Source organism: Myodes glareolus, chromosome 23 (assembly GCF_982192425.1).
Source record: "Myodes glareolus chromosome 23, mMyoGla1.1, whole genome shotgun sequence".
NCBI lineage: Eukaryota > Metazoa > Chordata > Mammalia > Rodentia > Cricetidae > Myodes > Myodes glareolus.
This window is the reverse complement of record NC_142048.1, coordinates 4687468-4710875: the sequence shown is the minus strand read 5'-3', so window position 1 is coordinate 4710875 and position 23408 is coordinate 4687468. Positions and strand designations below refer to the sequence as shown.

At 50.7% G+C, this 23408-nt stretch overlaps 1 protein-coding gene across 1 annotated transcript; it reads left to right on the top strand.

Annotated features, from left to right (window-relative positions):
- The first annotated feature begins 42 nt into the window (after positions 1-42).
- Tmem38a (transmembrane protein 38A) lies at positions 43-17771 on the top strand. The gene is made up of 6 exons (XM_048427220.3): positions 43-1060; positions 9223-9379; positions 9550-9734; positions 12038-12125; positions 15243-15360; positions 16396-17771. Exons 1-6 carry the CDS (start codon positions 937-939, stop codon positions 16618-16620), a joined length of 897 nt encoding a protein of 298 aa, XP_048283177.1. The 5' UTR covers positions 43-936; the 3' UTR covers positions 16621-17771.
- Positions 17772-23408: the final 5637 nt, after the last annotated feature.

Sequence of the window (23408 nt, the reverse complement as noted above, 5' to 3'; positions counted from 1 at the left end):
ATGGGGCGGAACTTGAGGTGCGCACGCATGCTCCGTGTTGGGTGCTGAGGAGTCCCCGCAGTGGATTCCGCTCTGCCGCCGGCGGGGCGGCGGGTTCCGCGTCTACAAGGAAATTGTGCCCTTGACCCCTGAGCCACCCCGGAGACGGAGTGAGGGCGTTGTGGGCTCTTTGGCTACGGGCGCTACAGATGACTGTACTCTGAAAGGGACGGCTGCACTCCGGCTCAGCGTGCACACAGTTGTGGGTCAGGGTGTTCCCCGTGCCTGGGTTGTTCCCCACGGGCCATGGGGAATGACGGTCCTGATCGAACAGACCTTACAGAACATGATGGATGGAGGCTCTGACCTATGGGACCTAATGGGTCCCTAACTCAGTGTTCTCTATGGGAGGGACACCAGGGTCTGGGCTGGAGTCCACAGAGTTCTGTGGAGCCTCTTGTGACAAGATTCTCACTGAACAAACCAAATAGGACATGAGGGTTTAGGTTGAAGGCGCCTTGTGGGAGGCGGGGTTCTGACTTGCACATCCACGTGAAGACACGGGCTCCTCAAGAATAAAACATAAAATTCTTGGCTGAGGTCCGCCGAGGCGGGGATCTGATCGACTGGCATCTTGGGGATAACAGGGGTCGGGATTAGGCTAGTTCCACGGAGGAGAGACAGGGTCCTAACTAAGCAGCACAAGCGGAGTCCCGCTCGAGTGGGCTGGATGCAGGGGACAGACCCCTTAGCTGCGCTGAACCGAGTTCTGGCCGCCCTGCGGCCCTGCGCCTTGCGCTCGGTGGCGCAGGCTGCCTCATCGCCCCTCCTCTCCCGGGGGCCGGACCGGGGGCGGTGCCTGGCAGCGCGGCGGGCTCAGCGGCGGGGGCGCAGTCGCCCGGGCGGCGGGCGGCTGAACGCACCGGGCCAGGGGCCGGAGAGGTACCCGCCAACGCCATGGACCTGATATCAGCGCTGAGCCTGGGAGAGCTCGCGCTCAGCTTCTCACGGGTGCCGCTCTTCCCGGTCTTCGACCTTAGTTACTTCATCGTCTCCATCATTTACCTGAAGTATGAGCCAGGTGAGTAGGGGCTCCCAGGAGAGAGGTTGTCCATCCCTTGATGATGGAGGCGCGGAGGAGGCAGGACTGATCCTAGGGCTGGATAAGGGAGGAGGCAGAGTGCTCCCACGCGCGCGCAGGTGGAGGAGGTAACCCCGGGGCTGAAGGAGCTGTGCAAAGGGGGCTGCAGATGGGTAGGACGGAAGGAGAGGCGAGCGCTTGCTACTGTAGGGAGGACAGGTCCTTTGGGGTTTGGGTGGGGTTGGGATTGGGGGTGAGAAAAAAGGCTAGGAGTCAGGTTAGACAAGGCTTCGTGAACTTGGGCAAGGGGCATTGATGGTGGCGAAGGTTGCAAGCAAGAGTTGGCTTTGCCCGGGAGAGGTCAGATGTTCTGGACGTCAGCCGCCATGACCTCCCTTCACGCCCTTGGAATGACTGCTGAGTGACTATATAAGGACTGGCCATGCTGGGGGCTGCGATCAAGTTCGGGGAAAGTGACACCGGCGTCCCCTCTGTGCATCTCTTGGCATCCTCTTCTCTCTTCCCTTCCCGTTTGTCGGTTGGGCCAGCTCTGGCGTAGGATCCTTCCCACTTAGGGAGCTGAAGCGGTTCCAGGATAGGGCAACTTTAGGTCAGACTGCTCTCAAGAGTCACCGGAGGATAGACCCTACTTCTTTGATTTAAAAAAAAACAATTAATTACTTTTGTTTATTTGTGTGTTGTGGACATGTGTGGAGGTCAGAAGACAATTTGCAGTTGTTTTTCTTCGTTCAGCACGTGGGTCTCCCGATGGAACTCTGGTGGTCAGACTTGTGGACAGGCTCCTTTAGCAGCAGAGCTATCTCCTGCTCTCCCACCCCTCCTCCACCCATTCTGTTTAATGAGGGCAAATGTAGCTCACACTGGTAATGCCAGAACTCAGGACATAGAGGCAGGGAATAGCAAAGCTAGTTCCAGGACAGCCAGGGCTGCACGGTGAGTTCTTGGCCAGTTTAAGGACAGACCATCTCAAAAATAAATAAACAGTGCCTCCCTGGAGTGTTCTATTTTTAGACAAGTTCAGCATGAGCAACTGTGTCATGTTCATCTCTCGTAGCTTTAGTTATTCTATGGAACCTGCAAGTTTGAGGAACAGGATAATTTTCTTCCAAGAAAGTATAGGATCCTTTGAGAGCAGATATGTGGATCAGTTCTTTCTGAAATGACAAAAATAGCCTGCAATGTTTACTTAAATATGGGGACCTACAAGATGGCCCACAAAGTGGAAGGGGAAACTTAAAAAGATGTTCCTCTTAGCTTTGCATGCATCGTTTTCCAGTGCTTTCTTGGATGAATTTGTGCACGTGTCCGTACAAGCATAAATACATGCTCTTATGCAAAGGGGTTGGCGGCTTGTGAGGCATCCGGGTTATGTTTTTCTTCCCTTTGCACAAACAAGAGTCTGTCTCTCCAAAAGCTGCTCTGGGGAGCCTTGGCTTTGCAAGGCAAAGTTCTCACTTGTGCTTTCGTTTGGAGAAACTGGGTTTCCCATCAGGGGAATAATTCCTGGTGGCTTCTGCCGAACCCAGCACGCCCCAAGGTCCACCATGTGGAGACAGGAGCCCCCGGAATGGGCTTAGTAAAAAGTGTGCTGAAAATAGGGGAGGGATTCAGCTCTTTTCATGTTTTTATTGTGTGTGTATGGGGGTGAGTGTGCCGGGATGTGCATGCGGAGGGCAGAGGATGGCGTGGAGCAGCTGTCCTCCTTTCGGTGTAGACATAGGCGTGAGCCCAAGGCTTGGCAGCGAGTATCTTTGCCCAAAGTGCCATTCACTGCCTCCTCTATTTGTGTTTTAGAATCTTTTCAGTTATCATCATCATCATTAATGCATGTGTGTATACATATGTGCCACAGAGATCATGGAGGGGTCAGACGACAGCTTTGTGGAATCAGCTCTCGTCTGACATTTTTACATGGGTTCTGGGGATCACACTCAGGTGGTCACTGGGTAGCAAGTGATGTTGTTACCTCTGAGCCCTCTTGCCAACCCCTATTTAATAAAACCAAACAAGAGCTGCATGCCTTTAATTCCAGCACTTGAGAAGCAGAGACAGGTGGATCTCAAGATCTCTGGAGTTCAAGGCCAGCCTGATCTACAGAGTGAGTTCCAGGACAATCAAGACCACATAGAAAACCCTATCTCAAGAAAAACAAAACAAGACAAAACACCAAAAAAACAAACAAAACAGGGTTCACTGCATAGCCCAGCCTGGACTCAAACTCAACGATCCTCTTTCTTCAGCCTTCCCTGTGCTCGAATGAGATCCATGCCCATTCTTGTCTGAATATTTCTGCAGGGGTTTCACAGTAAACCATCTGTGCCGCAAGTGTAAGTAGGAGTTAGAATGTTCCAGAAGGTTTGGGATTTATTCCCTAGAACTTCATTAGTTTCTCAACCCTAGCTGCACAGCAGATTTCTAGGATCTTTTAAAAGTCCATTTCCACCCAGAGTTTGTGGTGCACACTTTTAATGCCAGCACTTGGGAGGCAGAGGCAGGTGGATCTCTGAGTTTGAGGCCAGACACTGTAAAATCAACCTCAGCCTGGTGCAGTGCCCACCTATTATCCCACCCACTCAAGAAGCAGAAGCAGAAAGATGGTAAGTTCAAAGTCAGCCTGGACAGCTTAGCCAGATCCTGTCTCAAAATAAAATTGTATTAATTTTTTTATTATATATGTAGGTCAAAGGGCAATACAGGTTTCAGGTCTCTCCTTTGACCCCATGGGTCCCAGGGATTGCACTCAGGTCATGAGACCTGGTGGCAAGTGTTACCTGCTAAGCCATCTTGCTGGCTCTTGGGGGAAAATATCTGTGTGTGTGTGTGTGTGTGTGTGTGTGTGTGTGTGTGTGTGTGTGTGTGTTTTGTTTTCATTTTTGAGACAGGGTTTCTCTATGTAGCCCTGGATGTCCTGGAACTCGCTCTGTGGGCCAGGCTGACATCAAACTCACAGTTCTGCCTTCTTCTGCCTCCCAAGTGCTGGGATTAAAGGCGGCGCCACCACAGCCTGGCAACATTGATTTTCACTTATTTGTGTGTACTCAGCACAGAGGGACAGCCTAGATTCCCTGTGTGAGGCTGGGGGTGGGGCCTGATGGTAGAGTTCTGGCTGAGTGTGCAGAAGACCGTGGATTCCATCCCTAGACTCTAAAACCCAGACTGGTTTAATCAGAATACCTGCATGCTTGCATTTGAAGCCCATGCCCCCACATGTTTGCTGCATGATATCTGCCTGGAATAACTCCTTCAATATTTGGGGAACAGGATGTCGACAGTCGAAGTAAACTTATATGTAGTGAGTTGCGGGGGGCGCATCCTGTCCAGCAGGAATGAACGCCACCAAAAACGAGAATTCCTTCCCTGGTCACATCTTTATTCGGAGCATTCCCTTGAGGAAAATTGGGGGAAGGGAAGATAGAGCAGGGACAAGAGAAAGCTTAGAGAGAGAGGGTTGGACCCAGAGGCAGCTGCTTTTAAGCGGTGGAGAGGCTTGAACGCTGTCCTGATTGGTTAATGCCATTCTGCTGTTCTGAGCATGTGCAAGCAAGGGTGCAGGCAAGGGTGCTCAGCCCCACGTGGCTACCTCCAAACTGCAGGACCACCTGTGCCTCCAGGTGGCTCCCAACAGTGAGTCTGCAAGTCCCAAGAGACTGAGACTCATACCCAGGTTCCTGTGACTCCCAGAATAGCAGATTAGGCTACAAAAACTGCTCTCTTCACCCTTCCCTTAGGAAATCAAGGTGGTCGATGAGCTGCCTGGCAACACATACCTGTTATTTCTGCAAACAAGACTGACCCAAAGAACCTTAGGTAGACCAGCCTGGGCTTTTTCTCAGCCAAAGATGGTGGCACATGCCTGTAATTCCAGCACTCAGGCAGAAGCAAATGTATCTCTAGATTTTAGACCACCCTGGTGTGCACAGTGAGTTCCAGGACTGCCAGAGCTATGTAGTGAGATCCTGTCTTCACTGCCCCCCCTCCAAACAATAAGATAAAAAAAGATGGTGAAGTATTCAGGAGGCAGAGATCGGGTCCTCAGGATAAGCTGGCTCCATATGTGCAGACACACACGTGCACAAAGCCCCTGCATATGCATCATGTCGTCCCCCCATTCAAATATACATGCTCGATACACACACATACACATGAAACAAAAGGGACAGGTGAGGGCTTCTGAGGTGGAACCAGTCTGCTTACACAAACTGGCCCCCATGCCTCCATTTCCCCTTGCCTGTCTGTGACTTGGGCTCATTGGCAAATTGACCCCGTTGCCCCTGTTGTCTACAGGCATGTAGTCCAATGGTATGGAGATCTGGATTTTGGGTGTCTGGGGAATCTGTAAGAAGTAGTTTTATGCACTTGGAAGGCTCTAGAAGAACATGGGGGACTGGTGTTTTCTGGGTCAGGCTTTCCAGAGAGTTCTTTTACAAGAAAACTCAGCGTGCTTAGAGATGCAGGACGCTGAACCAAACCAAAACTGCCCAGGAGAGCTTGTTCCAAATACCACTCATGGGGATGGTTTCTAGAAGGGAAGTCAGGGCTGCTTGTTAAAGTGAGAACTCATCCCCAGCCGCTGTGCTGGGATGAAGGTGTTCCCCCACCATATCCATCCTGCAGCGGATGGAGCCCAAGACTGGGTGCCTGTTAGGAGAGCACTTCACCAACCGAGCTGTGTCCTTGGTACCAGTCTAAACTGGTTTTATGTAGCCCAGGCTGGACTAAACTTGCTCAACAGCTAAACAGGACTTTGAACTCTTGATTCTGCTGTCTGCATCTCCCAAGTTCTGGGACTACAGACATGCCCAACAATAACAGACTTCATTGTTCTTTTAGGTCTCACTATGTAGCCCAGGCTGGCCTCCAACTCATGATCATCTTGAGTCCTGTGTGTTGTGATTCCAGCCACCACACTGGAATCCTGTGTGGTGGCAATGGAATCCAGGGCTTCAGGCAAGCTAGACCAGTCCTCTGCTCCCTGAGATACAGCACCAATTAATAGACAAGTTTATTTTTTAAACTGAAAAATACAAAGCTTTGGGGCTTCGGTTGTGGCTCCTGAGCTATGCTGTGCTAAGTCTGTGCAAGGAATAGCACCAAAAAACGATAAAGAGGGCAATTTTTACATCCGCCACAGGCCTCCCCAACCACTAATCTTAAGGACCAGGAGACACTGAGGGAATTCTAGGCAAGGCTCCACCCCTGAGCCATGCCCCTAGCCTCTCACTGGAGGATTCTAGGCAGAGGTGCTACTGCTGGGCTATTCCTTGAACTCACAGTGGGTGGATTTATCTGGTGTGTGAAATTTCCACCCCCCAGATATTTCAATCTCATGCTAGGTCCCAGAATATCTCTGGCATAATTGCTAAGGGCTAAGCAATTTCTTTTTGTCCTGGTAGGCAGACTTTGATAGAGCCAGGGAACCTAGGCTTCTCCAGGTTCTGAGTGACTGAACCTGACATCTCAGCAGTGGGGAGGTTGAGGCAGGAGAATGGCAAATTAATGGCTAGCCTGTATTAGAGTGAAATGCTGTATCAAAATGAATAAAGAGGGCTGGAGCAATGGCTCAGCAGGTAGGGGTACTGGCTGCTCTTGCAAAAGATCCAGGGTCCCTTGCAACCACCTGTGATCCATCTCTAAGGGATGACACCCTCTTCAGGCCTCGACAGGTACTTCATTCACATGATCCACAGACACATGTACATGCAAGCACTTATACACATAAAATAAATCTTTTCAAAATAAATAAAGATAATGAGTTGAACCATTATAGCTTGAAGGCTATATAAGCTCATCCCTCTGCCTTTTGACAACCAAAGAAACTGGCTAGCTGGAGGCTGGTGGCAGACACTTGCTCAGGGCTACATAGGCCTGAGTGGCAGAGTGAGGGGGTCAAGACTTTATGTAGAAGGTGCTTAGGAAGCAAAGCCTGTTAGCCCCTCCCCTTCAGCTGTCTCTAGGATGGTCCCAAAGGGCACAAGAAACACCCTGGAATAAGACTGCCCCTGGCAGCTATTTTTAGAAGCACATGCATGTGTCTTTTCTGCAGGGCAGGAGGGAGGGCTTCAGTAGCCTTGACCCTGTGGGCTCACCAGCTGCTTCTGGGATTACTTCTCAGGGGAAGTAGTACTTTAAATAGATGCAGGAAGGGGTGTTCTTTCCCCTCCCCTCCCCTCTCCCTTCTCTTCTGTCCCCTTTCCTCTCTCTCTCCTCCCTTCCCTCCTCTTTTTGGGTCCCAAGTGGCTGAGATTATAAGTATATACCAGGGCACTTGACAAGGCTGGTTATGCTTTTGTGTGTTCTTGAGAGTACATGCCTGTGCATGTGTGTGCAGGAGTTGGCTCATTCCTCCCACAATATGTATTCCATAATCCATCTTGGTGGGTGAGGCTGTCCCTGCTGAGCCTCCTCACCAGCTTCTGGGTCTCTGAGTTGGAAGGATCTGAATTCCAGTCCTCACAGTCGCACGGCTGCTCCCCTGCCCTAGTTGCTCTCTGCGGCCATTGGTAAAATGGCATAATTTACCTTGTTATGTCCACACTGGACAGAGTTTCTTAAAGGTTGTATTTATGTTTTAAAGTGATTTTGTTTGTTTGAAATGATTTATTTATTATGTATGTGTTTGTGCGTGTGTGTGGAGAGCACGTGTAGGCTCAGTGACATCTGGGGAAGTTGGTTCTCTCTACCGTGGGGTTCTGGGGATTGAACTCATCAGACTTGGAGGCAGTCGACCTAAACAGGACCATCTCACTGGCTCATTTCCACTGTGGTGACAATACACAGATGTTTTTGCTGACAAAGAGAAAAGAGGTTTTGTTGCTGAGGCTGTGGCTCAGTGGGAAGCCCTGGGTTCCATCCCTGGCACTGAAGGTTGGCTTGGCTCAGTTTGAAGCCTGAAAGTTTAGAAAGGAGATTCCCTGTTTGGCCTTGTGGGAAATCACAGGGCAGCAGACACTCACGGGAAAGGCAGAGGTGGCAGAGGCCAGCAGGGCCACTCTGGCCAGGTTTCTTTTTTTTTTTTCTTTTGATACAGGGTCTCATGTACCCCAGGCTAGCCTAGAATGTCCCCTGTAGCGAGGAATAACCTTAAATTTAAGATTCTTGTCAGGCAGTGGTGGTGCACATCTTTAATTCCAGTACTCAGGAGGCAGAAGCAGGCAGATTTCTGTGAGCTCGAGGCCAACCTGGTCTACAAAAGCTAGTTCCAGGACAGGCTCCAAAGCTACAGAGAAACTCTGTCTCGAAAACAAACAAAAAAAAAACTTAAGATTCTCCTGTTTCCCTTCCTGTGTGCTGGGATTACAGGCCTGCATCAACCACACCGGGTTTATATGGTGCTATGGGTGGAACCCAGGACTTGCAGCGTGCTAGGCAAGTGCTCTACCCACTGATCCCCAGCACAGCTGTGCCTCTGAAACCACCACATTCTCCCAGGATGTTCCTGCAGCAGGCTAGCCTTGGTACCACAGACCTAATTGCCATGCCCTACACCCAATTCTTAAAGGATCCTCACCTCTAATCCTAACACCTTGGGGACCACTTTCCCAATCCGTGACCCTTGGGGGTCTGATCCCCTTCTCCACCAAATGAAACTGGTCAGAAAAGGAGGGATTCTCCAGTATCAGCAGTCACACCGGGGACACCCAGTGGTGGCTCAAGGGTGTGGCTTTATGAGATGGGGATGATGTTAACTTAAGGATAGAGCCTGACCTTTAACAAAGACTGGAGATCTACAAATATTGCCATTATTTATTTGTTCATTTGTTTCCTTATTTGAGTTAGGGTTTCTCTGTGTAGCCCTGGATGCCCTGGAATTTACTCTATAGACCAGGCTGACCTTGAACTCACAGATCTACCTAAATTGTGGATCACCATGCTAGGCTGCTTTTATTTCTTGTGTGTGCAGCGAGTCAGGTCTCCCCCATGCAGGTCCTGGGATGGCTTCCTAGTACTGGCTAATCGCCACTGCCTCTTCCCTACCTTGGTGGTAGAACTCACGCTCAGCTTGCAACTGGCTTCCATCTCAGCACCCAGTGAGCATAGGGGAAGCCCTGGGTTTAATCTCCAGCACCCAGAGGGTTAAAAGGGCAGCCTGCCTGCAGGTGTTGTCCTGCTCCTGTAGTCACCAGAATTCATGTGCCTTGCAGGAGCAGTGGAGCTGTCCCGGCGCCACCCAGTGGCCTCCTGGCTGTGCGCCATGCTGCACTGTTTTGGGAGTTACATCCTGGCTGACTTGCTCCTTGGGGAGCCCATCATTGACTACTTCAGCAACAGCTCCAGCATCCTGCTGGCCTCTGCAGTGTGGTAAGCATCTGGAGACCCTGGAAAGGCTGAGCCTGGGGCCAGGGAGGACCCCAGCACTAGGGAGGAGGGAGGTTAAAGGATCAAGAACCCCAGTCACAATCAGCAGGGCGCCAGCCAGATACTCCCCTGGCCTACCCTTCCTCCTGACCCTAGGTCTTCTGTCCTCAAAGGTACTTGATTTTCTTCTGTCCCTTGGACCTCTTCTACAAGTGTGTCTGCTTCCTGCCTGTGAAACTCATCTTCGTGGCCATGAAGGAGGTGGTGAGGGTTCGGAAGATTGCCGTGGGCATCCACCATGCGCACCACCACTACCACCACGGGTGGTTCATCATGATCGCCACTGGCTGGGTCAAAGGTAAACAGAACTATGACAGGGAAGATAAAAAATCCCCACAGGGGTCCAGTGAGGTGGTCCAGTGAGACAGTTCAGTGAGGCTGTCCAGTGAGACAGTTCAGTGAGACGGTCCAGTGAGACAGTTCAGTGAGACGGTCCAGTGAGGCTGTCCAGTGAGACTGTTCAGTGAGGCTGTCCAGTGAGACAGTCCAGTGAGGTGGTCCAGTGAGACAGTTCAGTGAGGCGGTCCAGTGAGACAGTTCAGTGAGGTGGTTCGGTGAAACAGTCCAGGGAGATGGTCCAGTAAGACTGTCCAGTGAGACAGTCCAGTGAGGCGGTCCAGTGAGACTGTCTAGTGAGACAGTTCAGTGAGGCAGTCCAGTGAAACAGTACAGTGAGACAGTCCAGTGAGGCGGTGTAGTGAGACAGTTCAGTAAGGTGGTTCAGTGAAACGGTCCAGGGAGATAGTCCAGTAAGACTGTCCAGTGAGACAGTCCAGTGAGGCGGTCCAGTGAGAGATGGTCCAGTGAGACAGTCCAGTGAGACGGTCCAGTGAGACTGTCTAGCGAGACAGTTCAGTGAGACGGTCCAGTGAAACAGTTCAGTGAGACGGTCCAGTGAGGCTGTCCAGTGAGACTGTTCAGTGAGGCTGTCCAGTGAGACAGTCCAGTGAGGTGGTCCAGTGAGACAGTTCAGTGAGACGGTCCAGTGAGACAGTTCAGTGTGGCGGTCCAGTGAGACAGTTCAGTGAGGTGGTTCGGTGAAACGGTCCAGGGAGATGGTCCAGTAAGACTGTCCAGTGAGACAGTCCAGTGAGGCGGTCCAGTGAGAGACGGTCCAGTGAGACTGTCTAGCGAGACAGTTCAGTGAGGCGGTCCAGTGAAACAGTTCAGTGAGGCGGTGCAGTGAGACGGTCCAGTGAGGCAGTCCAGTGAGATCGTCCAAGGAGACAGTCCAGGGAGACGATTTAGTGGTAAAGAGCTTGCAGCAAAAGCCTCCCACAGGTTGTTCACAGCTCACCACATGGGCACCGTGGCCCGTGCGCCTACACACACCATATGCAGTAACAATGAAGTTAATAATAATAGGGGCAGCAAGATGGCTTGGGAAGAGTGCTTGAGGCCAGACCCAATGACCTGAGCCTGACCCCAGAGCCCACACAGTGGAAGGAGAGAACCAGCTCCTGAGAGTCCTGGTCCTCTGACCTCCACACATGTGCTACGGTTTGCTCATGTACGTGGACACACTCCCCACTACCACAGAAAGTATAAGTAATATGTAACATTGTTTTTCAGACAGTCTCTTTGTAGCCCAGGCTGGCTTGGAGCTCATTATGTAGACCAAGCCAGCCTTGAACTCACAGAGATTCTCCTACCTCTGCCTCCCAAGAGCTGACTAAAGGTGTATACCACCATACCTAGATAAATGTAATAAAAAAAATTGTAGGGGCTGGCAGGAAGGCTCAGTAGGTAACAGAGAACTCACTTCATGGTTGTCCTCTGACCTCTGCGTTAGAGTGTGGCTGACACCCATACACAAAATTAACAAATAAATAATAAAATTATAAAAAGAAATTATTAAATTTTTTCCAATAAGTAAGATCACAGCAGTTAGCTGGGCATAAGAGTGGGCTCCTGTCATCCCAGCATTTGTGATGATGAGCCAGGGAGGATTGGGAGTCCTGGCCAGCCTGGGCACGCAGGGAGATTCAAGACAGTCCGTTGTAGCTGGGGACACATCCAGTTGCTTCCTGCTGGTTTGCCCCAACTGTGCCGTGAAAACCTGGGCAAGGCTTTGCTGTGAGCCTCATTTCTCCAGCTGTCAGGTGTAGTAATAAGGAACGGTGGGCTGTGTCCCGCAGCCCGGATCCCTGGCTAATTTACATCCAAAATAATTACACAGAAACTGTATTCTTTTAAACACTGCCTGGCCCATTACCTCCAGCCTCTTATTGGCTAACTCTCACATATTGATTCAACCCATTTCTAATAATCTGTATCTCACCACGAGATCGTGGCTTACCGGGAAAGATTCAGACCTGGCAGCTGGCTGCATGGTGTCTGCCTCATTGCCTTCTTCCCAGCATTCTGTTCTGTCTACTCCACCCACCTATGTTCTGACCTATCAGGCCAAGCAGTTTCTTCATTAATTAACCAATGAAAGCAACAGATTGATAGAAGACCCACCTACATGAGTCAGGGATTGTATTCCCCAGACTCAGACACCCCTCATGAAGAAAAGGCCCTTTGTGTCCTTGGGAATGGAGGCTAGGAGAAACAGGGCATGGGGTGGCAAGCTAGTTCAGTGGTGCCCTGCCCCTACAGGCTCTGGTGTTGCCCTCCTGTCCAACCTGGAGCAGCTGCTTCGAGGAGTTTGGAAACCGGAGACCAATGAAATCCTTCACATGTCCTTGTAAGTATCCCCCTGTGGCCTCTGTCCCTCCTCACCTGGCCCAAGACACTGCTGGGGTAAGGACAGGAAGACCTTCTGCAGAGGTGATATTTGATTGGGGTTTTGAAGAGCGAGTAGGAGTTTTCTGGCTACAAAAGGCTCCCCACCCAGAGCCTAGCATCACTGCTAATTGTTAGGTTAGAAAAGGTGCATGGCCAGGGTGCAGAACGTGAGTGGAAGGAAGGAAATGGAATAGGATGGGGACTGTGGACAGGCAGGCAGACTGTGTGGTGTGGAGGTCCGAGGGAATGGTGGGTGGAGCCACATAGCATGTATGACCCTTGCAGGACCAGTGCATTGGGCCTGATACACTCTACTTCTCTTTATTCCTTTATTTGTTTTTTCCATTTTCCTGCGTGTCTGTGTTGTGTGCTCGTGTGGAGGCACATGAGTACGTGTGTGCGTGTATATGTGCAGACCTTGGGTTGTTCTGGGATCATCAATTACTTTCCCACCGTATCTGAGGCAGGGTCTCTCAGTCAAACCCCAAGTCCCTGATGTGCCCAGGCTCACTGCACCACGGAGCCATCTCCCCAACCTCCAGTTTTTAGTGCTGGGGAGGGCAGCCTGCAGGTCACCTCTCCCCAACATGTGACTTTACTCACTGTCCAGGGGTTTGACTGTCACATCTGCCTCCTTAGCCTTTTGTATGGCGACCTCAGCTTCTAGCACCTGCTGAGCAGATGTGACCCCCTGCACCCAAACCCCACAGCCACCAAGGTCACACTCTCCACACCTAGCTCAGGTGCTCAGCTGGCTTCTTCACACCCAGCCCCAGAGGGTGCCCTGGGGCACCCGCATTCTGTAGGGGTCTTTACCCTCAGCTGACCTAATCTAAATAATCCAGTGACAAGAGATTTGCCTCCAGGTTGGTTTTGTTTTTGTTTTTCAAGATGGGGTTTCTCTGTGTAGGCCTGGCTGTCCTGAAACTTGCTCTGTAGACCAGGCTGGCCTCGAACTCAGAGATTCTCCTGCCTCTTCCTCCTGAGTGTGGGATTAAAGGCGTGCGCCACCCACCACCATTGGGCTCCAGGTTGATTTTTGGGTTTTGTGTAATTGACAAGATTCAACATTATCAATCCAGTAATGGTGGTGTGCTCCTTTAATCCCAGTACTGGAGAGGCAGAGGCAGGAGGATCTCTATAAGTTCCAGCCAACCAGAGCTACACAGTGAGAACCTGTTTTGAAATAAAAGAAAAGATTCCCCATTATCAGGGTCTTTCACCCCCACCATCTATACATCCACAGTCAAAAGATGCTGGTGGACACGGGCTGGAGCGATGGCTCAGCCTCTTCCAGAGGACCCGGGTTTGATTCCCTGCACCCACATGGTAGCTCACAGCCATCTGTAACCACATTCATGGGGAATCAGATGCTCTCTTCTGGCCTCCACAGGCCTTGCATACATATGGTTCACAGACATGCATGCAGACAAAAATACCCATAAACATTAAATTAAATAAGTAAGAATTTTAAAAAGAGAAAGATTCTGGGTTCAAGAACCTGCATTGGTTCCTCTGTTGTTCACACCTGTTGCCCCGGTGCTGGTGTAAGAAGCCAGGTGTGACAGCACACCTGTCACCCCCGTGCTGGTGTAAGAAGCCAGGTGCAGCAGCACACCCATCACCCCGTGCTGGTGTAAGAAGCCAGGTGCAGCAGCACACCCGTCACCCCGTGCTGGTGTAAGAAGCCAGGTGCAGCAGCACACCCATCACCCCGTGCTGGTGTAAGAAGCCAGGTGCAGCAGCACACCCGTCACCCCGTGCTGGTGTAAGAAGCCAGGTGCAGCAGCACACCCGTCACCCCGTGCTGGTGTAAGAAGCCAGGTGCAGCAGCACACCCGTCACCCCGTGCTGGTGTAAGAAGCCAGGTGCAGCAGCACACCCGTCACCCCGTGCTGGTGTAAGAAGCCAGGTGCAGCAGCACACCCGTCACCCCGTGCTGGTGTAAGAAGCCAGGTGCAGCAGCACACCCGTCACCCCGTGCTGGTGTAAGAAGCCAGGTGCAGCAGCACACCCGTCACCCCGTGCTGGTGTCTTAGCTGTTCTACAGTTGCTGGCACAAGACACCATGACCAAGTCATTCATTGGAGCTTAGGTTTCAGAGGACTGAGTCTGTCATGGTGGGAGACCTGAGCGAGCAGGGGCGTGGCAGCAGGAGCAGGGAGCTCAGGGCTCACATCTTGAACCACAAGCAAGAAACTGAGGTGGCTAAGGCCCTTAGCTCTCAAAGCTAGCCCCAGCACCTCCTCAACAAGGCTACACTTCCTCAACCTCCCCAACAGCTCCACCACCTGGGACCAGAATGGGTACATTCTCATTCAAATTACAGCTGGGAATGCAGAGACACTGCCAGCCCACCTAGCAAAACTGGTAAACTCCAGGTTGGGTGAGTGAGAGATTTTGCTTCAAAATAAGATGCAGGGCCTGTGAGACAGCTGAGTGGGTGAAAGAGCTTGCAGCTAAGCCTGCAGTCCCCAGACCCTACATGGTGGAAGGAGGAACCAGCTCCCTAAAGTTGCTTACATGGGTGAGAGACAGAGAGATACTGGGGTGGAAGCAGACGAAGGCCATGAGTGAGGAGGGGCAATAACTCAGCTCTGGGTGAGAATACAGATCTTTCTATCAAAAACAGTGGCCCTCACTTCATAATAAGAGCCTTGGAGACCCAGAAGAGAGAATGCTTTTATTTTACAACCTTGGGAAGTCAGGAGTCATCGTAGAGAAAAGGCTAATATGGCTGTCACCCTGGTTTGGTCACAGACCTTTTCTGTTTCCCTGACTGTGTGTCACCACCCCATGAATTCCTCACTGGCTGAGTTCTTCCCCCTAGCATAGCCTCAACCCCAAATTCCCCAACCTCAATGGGCCTGAGCCCCCACCCCCAGCTGTTCTCATACATGAGCTCAGACCATAACTCCCCAACCCAACATAAACTAAAATGCTCCCTGGTAAGCAGACCCCAGCCGTCAGCCAGGAAGACGGGCCCAGTGCCTCCTGGCCAGCTGTGATTCTGCTGGGCTTTTAGTGAAGCCTGGACTGAGAATGGACCGTAGTGACCCATGTCTTACACCCCCAGCCCCACCAAAGCCAGCCTGTATGGAGCCATTCTGTTCACCCTGCAGCAAACGCGCTGGCTCCCCGTGTCCAAGGCCAGCCTCATCTTCGTCTTCACCATGTTCATGGTGTCATGTAAGGTAAGTCCCTGGGATGGGACACTCCCGAGAATTTCATCGGGAGGTTGAGGGATGAGGGTTGAGGAAGAGAATGGGCCTTGCAGGTGGGGGTGGAGGTGCTGCTCCCCTATATGAGAGACCATGGGGACAGGGAGCTGAAAGCCGCTGTGATCGAAACACCCAGAAGGAACTTGGGCCTTCCCTGTCTTTCTGCCAGAGAATGTTGTCCCTAGCTCCCCAAGCATAGAAGATCCTTCCTAGAGATGGTCCAGCCCTGGAGAGGACCGAAGCCCTGGAAAGGGTGTGAGTCCTGCTGTGGAGGGGGCAGGAGGATCAACATGAGTTTGAGGCCAGCCTGGGCTATGTAGTAGGTTCCAGATCAGCTAAGGTTACATAGTGACATTCTGCCTCAAAAAAACAGAACAAGCCCCCATGAGCCCTATGGCAGGGAAGAGGGAGGGCCCAGGATCAGGAACTCAAGGTAATTTTCAGCTACACAGCAAGTTTGGGACCTGCCTGGGCTGTGTAAGACCCTGCCTCAAAATACAACACAAACTGAAAGCAACCCAGCAGAGACAAGCAAGTGGAGAAAGAGGTTGAAGAGAGAGGATGGAAGGGTGTGAGGGAAGACAGGAGGGAGAGAGAATGATGCTCAGAGTTCTCGACATCCAAGACATTGGGAGTGGAGTATGGTGGCACGGGGTTATGGGGATGGGGTACTGTGAGGGACTCTTCCCAGCTTCAGATGATTGACACTTCTGTGTTCCCACATGAGGGAAGGCAATGCCCATCTCTTATGTTCAGACTTGGCTCTATAATGAACAGGATGCTAGCCTGGGCTACATGCTACCCTAACTCAACACCAACAACAAAATTAGCACCCAAGTGTAGGTGTTGGGAGGTCCTGTTTAGGTGGGTGACCACTGGTTGCAGCATTCCTGGAAGTTGGGGCTCACGAGCTTGGAGGTGTGGGAAACCAGAGGGCTGGGGCAGACCCACTCCCCCTCACTGCTCCTTTGTCCGCCCCCTCCCTTGTGTTTCTTGGGCTCCCTTTAGGTGTTCCTGACGGCCACACACTCCCACAGTTCTCCATTTGATGTCCTGGAGGGCTACATCTGCCCAGTGCTGTTTGGGGCAGCTTGGGGAAGTGACCATCACCATGACAACCATGGAGCACCACATGGTGGAGGCCTAGGCACCCAGCATGCAGGCCTGCCTGCCAAGGCCAGGGAGGAGCTGAGTGAAGGCTCTAGGAAGAAGAAGACCAAGAAGGCCGATTAAGGAGCAGCCCCGGGCATCCAGGGGATGTTGGGGAGAAGGGTGTGGACTCAGGGAACCTCAGGACTTAAGGGCATACAGAACTCAAAGAGTTCCTCTCCACCAGCCTCGACTTCCCTATCCGCGGTTCAGAGCCAACAGCTGCTCATGGGGCTAATGCAGGGCTGAGATGCGAGGGTAGAGAAGTTGGGTAGAAGTGAGAAGCCCTGCCTTCTGCTAGACCCCCTCATGACATCACAGCCTTCGGGGTCACACAATCTTCACAGTGCCAGCCGCAGAAGCCCTGGCCAGTAGACTCTTGGTTTTCTTTCTTTGTTCTTTCAAAATATATCTTGTAACCAAAAGCCACATGGAGCCTCAGTTAGCCAAGTTTCTTCCAAGGACATGCTGGGGTGCCCTGTTCTTTCCAACCAGGACCTCCCTGCAATTTTGTGACTCCTTCTGGACGTCTTGGGGCAATTACCTCCTCTGAGCCTCCTGCTTCCTCTCAGTAGTGTGGAGATCCCAGGTCTTCCTGTGTACAGAGGGTAGAGAATGTCAAGTTTCCTAAGCAGCATGCTGTGGCCAGGGAGCCTGCATGAAGGACGGCGCCGTAGGCTTTGTACATTAGGCCTAGGCTGTTTGTGTTTGGGCCCAGAAGGTCTCACAAGTTACTCCACTGAGCAGACAGATCCAGAGCTAACAGGAAGCAAAGCTCGAGTCTCCAGCTGCCCACAGGCAAAAGAAAGGGAGCCACCTTCATACAGGGCGTAATGCCCAAGAGCTAACAGCCTTGAGCACTCATAACTGGGCCCTGACCACAGCAGGTGTTCCTCATGCCAATCAGCATCGTTCATTCATTCAGTCATTCAACAAACATGGATCCACTGTGCCGTGTACAGTGTTGTGCTGCTGCTGGGGTGGAGTGGGCCTTGTACAGGGCAAGGGCTGAGGTAGCCAAAGTCACCAGGACATCTGGGAGAGGTGAGTGTGGAGCGCGGCTGGGCTCAGGCTTCTGGAAGTACCCCGTGTTGCCTTTTTGTGAGAAAGCACCTTCTCATGGCATTGCCCGGAGGTAGGGTAGGACCTGAGCCTGGAAGCCCCTGGTTTCTTCCTCCTGGTGTCAATCAAAGCTCGGCGTGAGTGATCAGACAATAAATGTGTGAGTAAACCAAGCTCTTTTGCTTTATTCGACCTCAAAATGTAGGAATGCCGTGAGGTCTGTTCTTAGGGATGCTGGGGCTTCCGGGACAGGAGGAAGATCTGAAGCGTGCCATGCAGAGTCAGGCACGTCCGTCTTCTCCAATACAGTGGAAAGATTGACAGTACGTAGGAAGCTGAGGCAGGAGGATGACCACTTCCAAGCCAGCCTGAATTACCAGAGTGACACCAAAAAGAAAGGACGGAAACGCAGGACAGACAGGGAAGGTGTGGAGATGGGGAGGAAGGGAGGGATCACTACCAATTAGCCCTGTCGCTTTCAGGAATTGCCCAAAGGGGGCCTGATGATCCTGGCTGCCTCATCTTTATCCTGCTTTTTCACAGGAGCTGAAATGCGGAGGCAGGAAGAGTCCTCAGCCCTTGGCAGCACACCTCAGACATGGGAGCCAGGTTGGGTTTGTGCTTTATGGAGCTGGAGCCTTTCCCTGTTCCAGCCTTTTCATTTGCCTAGGAGTTCACCTAGGATGGCAGAACCTGTGTATAAACCGTGGTGGCCCTGGCCTCAGCTGGACTCAGAGCAGCTGAGGAGATTACAGCGGAGCCACCTGCTGCCCTCCACCCCAAGGAGCAGGGATCTCATACTCTGACTGGACAGATGGGATGGAAATAAAGAGCCTCCCAACCTATTTTGGGAAGGAGGCGTGATAGCCTCTGGCTGGCTTGTGGTCAGGGATCCTTGCCAGGACTCTGACAGCCGGATCTTAAGTTCAGGTTAATTATAGTAGGATTCAAGCTTGGTAGAATCTGTTGTCTGATATCAAGAACAGGGTTCTGTATGCTATTTAAAAATTCTACTTAATAGCCCTGGAGGAATATCTTAATGGTGAAGTCCCTGTCTAGAATCTCCCAATGAAGGACTGGGGTGTGGCTCAAGGGTGGAGCCCCTACATGGAATCCCCCAGTGAGGGGCTGGATGTATGGCTCAGGGGTGGAGCCCCTGCCTAGGATCCCCAGTGAGGGGCTGGGACAGGGCTCAGAGTAGAGCCCTTGTCTAGCATACACAAGGCCCTGGACTCCATCTACACCACCATACACACACTAAAAGATATAAAATATACGTTTATACTGTGCAGCACAGTGACAAACTGATTTGTTGGTTTTGTTTGTTGTTTGTTTTGAAACAGGTTTTCTCTGTGTAGCTCTGCTTGTCCTGGAACTCACTCTGTAGACCAGGCTAGCCCTGAGCTCACTAAAATCCACCTGCCGCTGCCTCCCAAGTACTGGGATTAAAGGTGTGCACCACCATGCTCAGCCTCCGGTTTTTATTTTTTAAGCAGTGCCTCACTGTATGTCCCTGGCTAGCCTGGAACTCTGTGTAGACTAGGCTGGCCCCGTGTGTAGGTCCTACACTCATGTCCAGTCCTCACAGTCTCCGGAACTCTTCCCTTTAAAGCGTGGGATGGAATCCCGAACCCTGCACATGCTCAGCTAGTGTCCTGCTGCAGAGCCCCTCCCTCTCACATTCTCTGCCTCTACACCCTTTCTACTTCCCTCTTTGGCGGCTCTAGCAATATCATCGGAGCCTATAGTATTCCCCACCACCACCACCATCCTCTTTCACTTCGCAGAATGTCCTCCAAGTTCATCTGATTTTTATTTTAAGATGGGCCTCATTGTAGCCCTGCCACTGCCTCTAAGGGCTGGTACTGTAGGTGTGCACTCCGTTTCTCTTTAAAGACGAGCAAGAAACACCAGAGGACTTAGCTGGGCACTAGCCCAGCACATGCTGGCCCCTCTCACGGTCTCCTGGCCTCCTTCCAGCAGCCACCGTATGCGTGGGCAGACCGCATTTACAGTGGGATTTCTCTGCTGGCATCTGCCTGGGGCAGCTGGGGAAAGTCCCAGCTCAATTAGCAAAGGAAACCAACATCTAATTGAGCTGGTAGACGACAGCAGAGAGGTCAGAGGTCAAACATAGGATCCTGGCAGGTGTCATCGTTTTACTCAGAACTGGTTGAGAACTGGGTGGTGAACTCTTAGGCAAATGGAAATGCTGAATCAAGGAAAGGCTCCCGTGCCTAGGGTATTGCCTGCCAAGCTTAAGGGCCACTGAGCATTGATACCCCCCAGATACCATCCCAGCACAGACTCAGCGTGTACGTGGAGCCCAGGTTCTTTCTTCGCCTTCTTAACAAACACGGCTTCTCACTGTGTCTTTAAATAAAGTTGTATCGGTGTGTATGACCCCTGACTATTTGTACCACATCTGTAGCTGCTCTTGGTTGTCACATAGGGGTTAAGATATTTCAATCTCCCGAACAATTGAAAATATAGATTTTTTTTTTTGGTCTTTTCTAGAAAAGAGTTGCTAACTCCTAGGCTGGATGGTGTGTGTGTGTGTGTGTGTGTGTGTGTGTGTGTGTGAGAGAGAGAGAGAGAGAGAGAGAGCGAGAGAGAGAGAGAAACAGAGACACAGACAGAGACAGACAGACAGAGAGACAACCAGCCATAACTACTCTAGTTCTAAAGAATCTGATGCCCTCCTCTGGTCTTCTCAGGTACTGTATGCATATGGAGCACAGATGCACGCAGGCAAAATAAAATACATACAAAATAAAAATAAATAGCCAGGCAATGGTGGCACACGCCTTTAATCCCAGCACTCGAGAGGCAGAGGCAGGCAGATCTTGTGAGTTTAAGGCCAGCCTGATCTACAGAGCGAGTGCCAGGAGAGGCTCAAAGCTGCACAGAGAAACCCTGTCTCAAAAAAGAAGAAATAAATCCTGATATCTTTTTTTTTTTTTTTTTGAGACAGGATTTCTCTGTATAACAGTCTTGACTGTCCTGCAACTTGCTTGGTATACCAATCTGGCCTGGAATTCACAGAGATCTGCCTGGCGAGTGCTGGGATTCAAGACATATGCTACTATTGCCTGGCCAGGTGTCTTTTTGAAAGATACATTGCCCTATGGTTACTAAGACCTGTCTGATCCCTATTTTCCCTTCCTTCCTTCCTTCCTTCCTTTCTTGTTTGTTCTTTTTTTCGAGACAGGATTTCTCTGTAGCTTTGGAGCCTGTCCTGGAACTCGCTCTTATAGACCAGGCTGTCCTCGAACTCACAGAGATCCTCCTGCCTCTGCCTCCTGAGTGCTGGGATTAAAGTCGTACACCACCACTACCTGGCTCCCCTTTTCTTCCTTAGGGAAAAAAAATTTGCTTGGTGGTGGTGGTGGTGCACACCTTTAATCTCAGTACTAGGGAGGCAGACAGAGACAGGTGGATATCTGGATGTCTGTGAGTTCTAGGCAAGCCTGGTCTACAAAGGGAGTTCCAGGACAGTCAGGGCTATGCAGAGAAACCCTGTCTCAAACATATGTGTGTGTGTGTGTGTGTGTGTGTGTGTGTGTGTGTAAACGTATATGTATATATAAACGCATATATATATATGCGTATATGGTGTTTTGCCCATGTGTCTGTTTACCATGTGCATGCAGTGCCCTCAGAGGCCAAAAGAGGGCAATGGATCCTCTGGAACTGGAATACAGATGGTTGTGAAACTCCATGTAGGTGCTGGAAACCGAGCTAAGGCCCTCTGCAAGAGCAGCCAGTGTGTTCTTAATCTCTGAGCCACCTCGCTAGCCCCTTTTTTCTTTTCTTTTTTCTTTTCTTTTCTTCCTTCCTTTTTTTGTTCTTTCTTTTCTCTTTCTCTCTTTTTTTCTTTTCCTCTTCTTGGCTTCTTGGGGAATAGAACCTAGGGACTGGCGGAGGATCAGTGGGTCACACACCCGCATCCCCTCCTCTCTTTTTGCTTTTGGTTTAGATGAAGAGTCTGCTAACTAACCCAAACAGGTTTTGAATTATTCAAAGTTTTTTTGCTTTGTTTTTTAATTTAAAAAGTTGTATGTGTGTTTATGGGGTACATAGCATATGTGTGCCTGTGTGTGCAGGGGCCAGAGGAAGAGATGAACGTCCTTTATCACTTTTTGTCATTCCCACGACACAGTGTGGAGGAGCCTGGAGCCAGGCTGCCAGCCAGCACTTGTCAGGGACCCCACAGAGCACTGGGGTTGCAGGTGAATGGGACCATAACCAACTTTTTTTTTTTTAAGTTGGATCCTAGCTTATTTTATCTTTTATGTGAAAGGAAAGAAGAAAATAAATGCCTATAAAATTATTTTAGGCAATTCTCTAATGAAACTTGAGTACTGACTGCAATGCTTTAAGTAAAATGCTGCAGGTCCCAGAGTGGCGGCAGTGGGCAGCGGGTCATGAGACCATGACGCAGGTCCCCGAGCAGCAGCAGGCAGAGGGCAGCGGGTCCGGAAACCACGGCAGGCTACAAAGGCAGCCAGGTCCCAGGCAGCGAGCCCCCAAGTGGTCCATGGGCCACGAGGGCCAGTGGGTCCTAGGCAGGAAGCTACATGGCAGGTGAGAGACCGAGACAGATGGGCACGCCATGCAGAGTGAAGTTGGAAATTTAGTGGGTTATGGAAGGGAATGGGAGAAGGGGGAAGAGCAGAGAGAGAGAGGCAGAGAGAGAGAAACAGAGAGGGGAAAGGGGAGAAGTGGGGAGAAAATAGAGACAGAAGCTGCGTCTTCGTCTTCGAGGGGGAGACAGAAAGGAAAGGGACTCAGGCTGTAAACTGAAGATCAGCTTGTGGGGGCGGGGCATAGCTTGTCTCTTAAAGGGACAGAACAGACCATTACATTCTCACCTCTTTTTTTATAATAAAAAGGCAGGAGGTTAGGTACCACAGGTAAAGGAATTGAGGCCGTGGATTCTCAAGACTGCTTCCTGCTTATTTGTGGGCGTCATCTTTGGGGAGAATCTGAGAAAGCTGGGTGCTGGTCACATCCTGGCCTAGCTGGTCTCTTTGTTCCTGTCCGGTGTTTGTGGTATGGAAATATCTGGTGTCTCTTACAGCTGCATAAGGTATTGGCAGAACAGAGAACAAGTTAAGTTTAGGGAAAAAAATTTAGGACCAGGGAATTGAGAAGGGTGTATCTGTTTAAGGTGGATTCTTCAATTTGGCTCCTTGAAACTCACAAGAATTCTTTGGGTTTGCGAAAACAGAAGTTTTAAATAGCAGCAGAATGATTGTGACAGATGTCTTTGCTCAATGAAAAGTATTTTTAAGACTATGGAAGGCAGCGTGAGAGAAAAATTTCATCGTGTGTATTTGTCCTCACTCCTTTATAACTTGCAGGTACACACCTTAATAACTTGTATTTTGTTGAAATTTGTTTGGTGAGGTTGTCCTTTTAAACGATAAAACCTCTCAACTGTCAAACTGCATCAGAGATCTTTGAGAAGGATAAAATTTTACTTGAGTTTTTGATTAAAAACAACAGAGAACTTATTTGGTTGGCACCTAGATCTATTCTTCAGGGTCCTCCATGGTCATGGAGGGTCTTATTTGCTTTTTGCTGTTTTATACAGGGCCTGCCAGGCTCCAGAAGATCCTGTGGGCTAAGAAATCTGTAGGAAGACAAGCCCACCTTGACCTGAGCAGCTAGGTTGTCGATTCCAGTGATTCTGTCCATGTCTGGAAATCTTCAGTTTAGAAGAAAGGTAGTTTTCCCAGTGATTAGCACTTGGCAGTTGAAATGAATTGCAGATGGACGTTGTTGTGTGCCTATCTGTCTTCTGT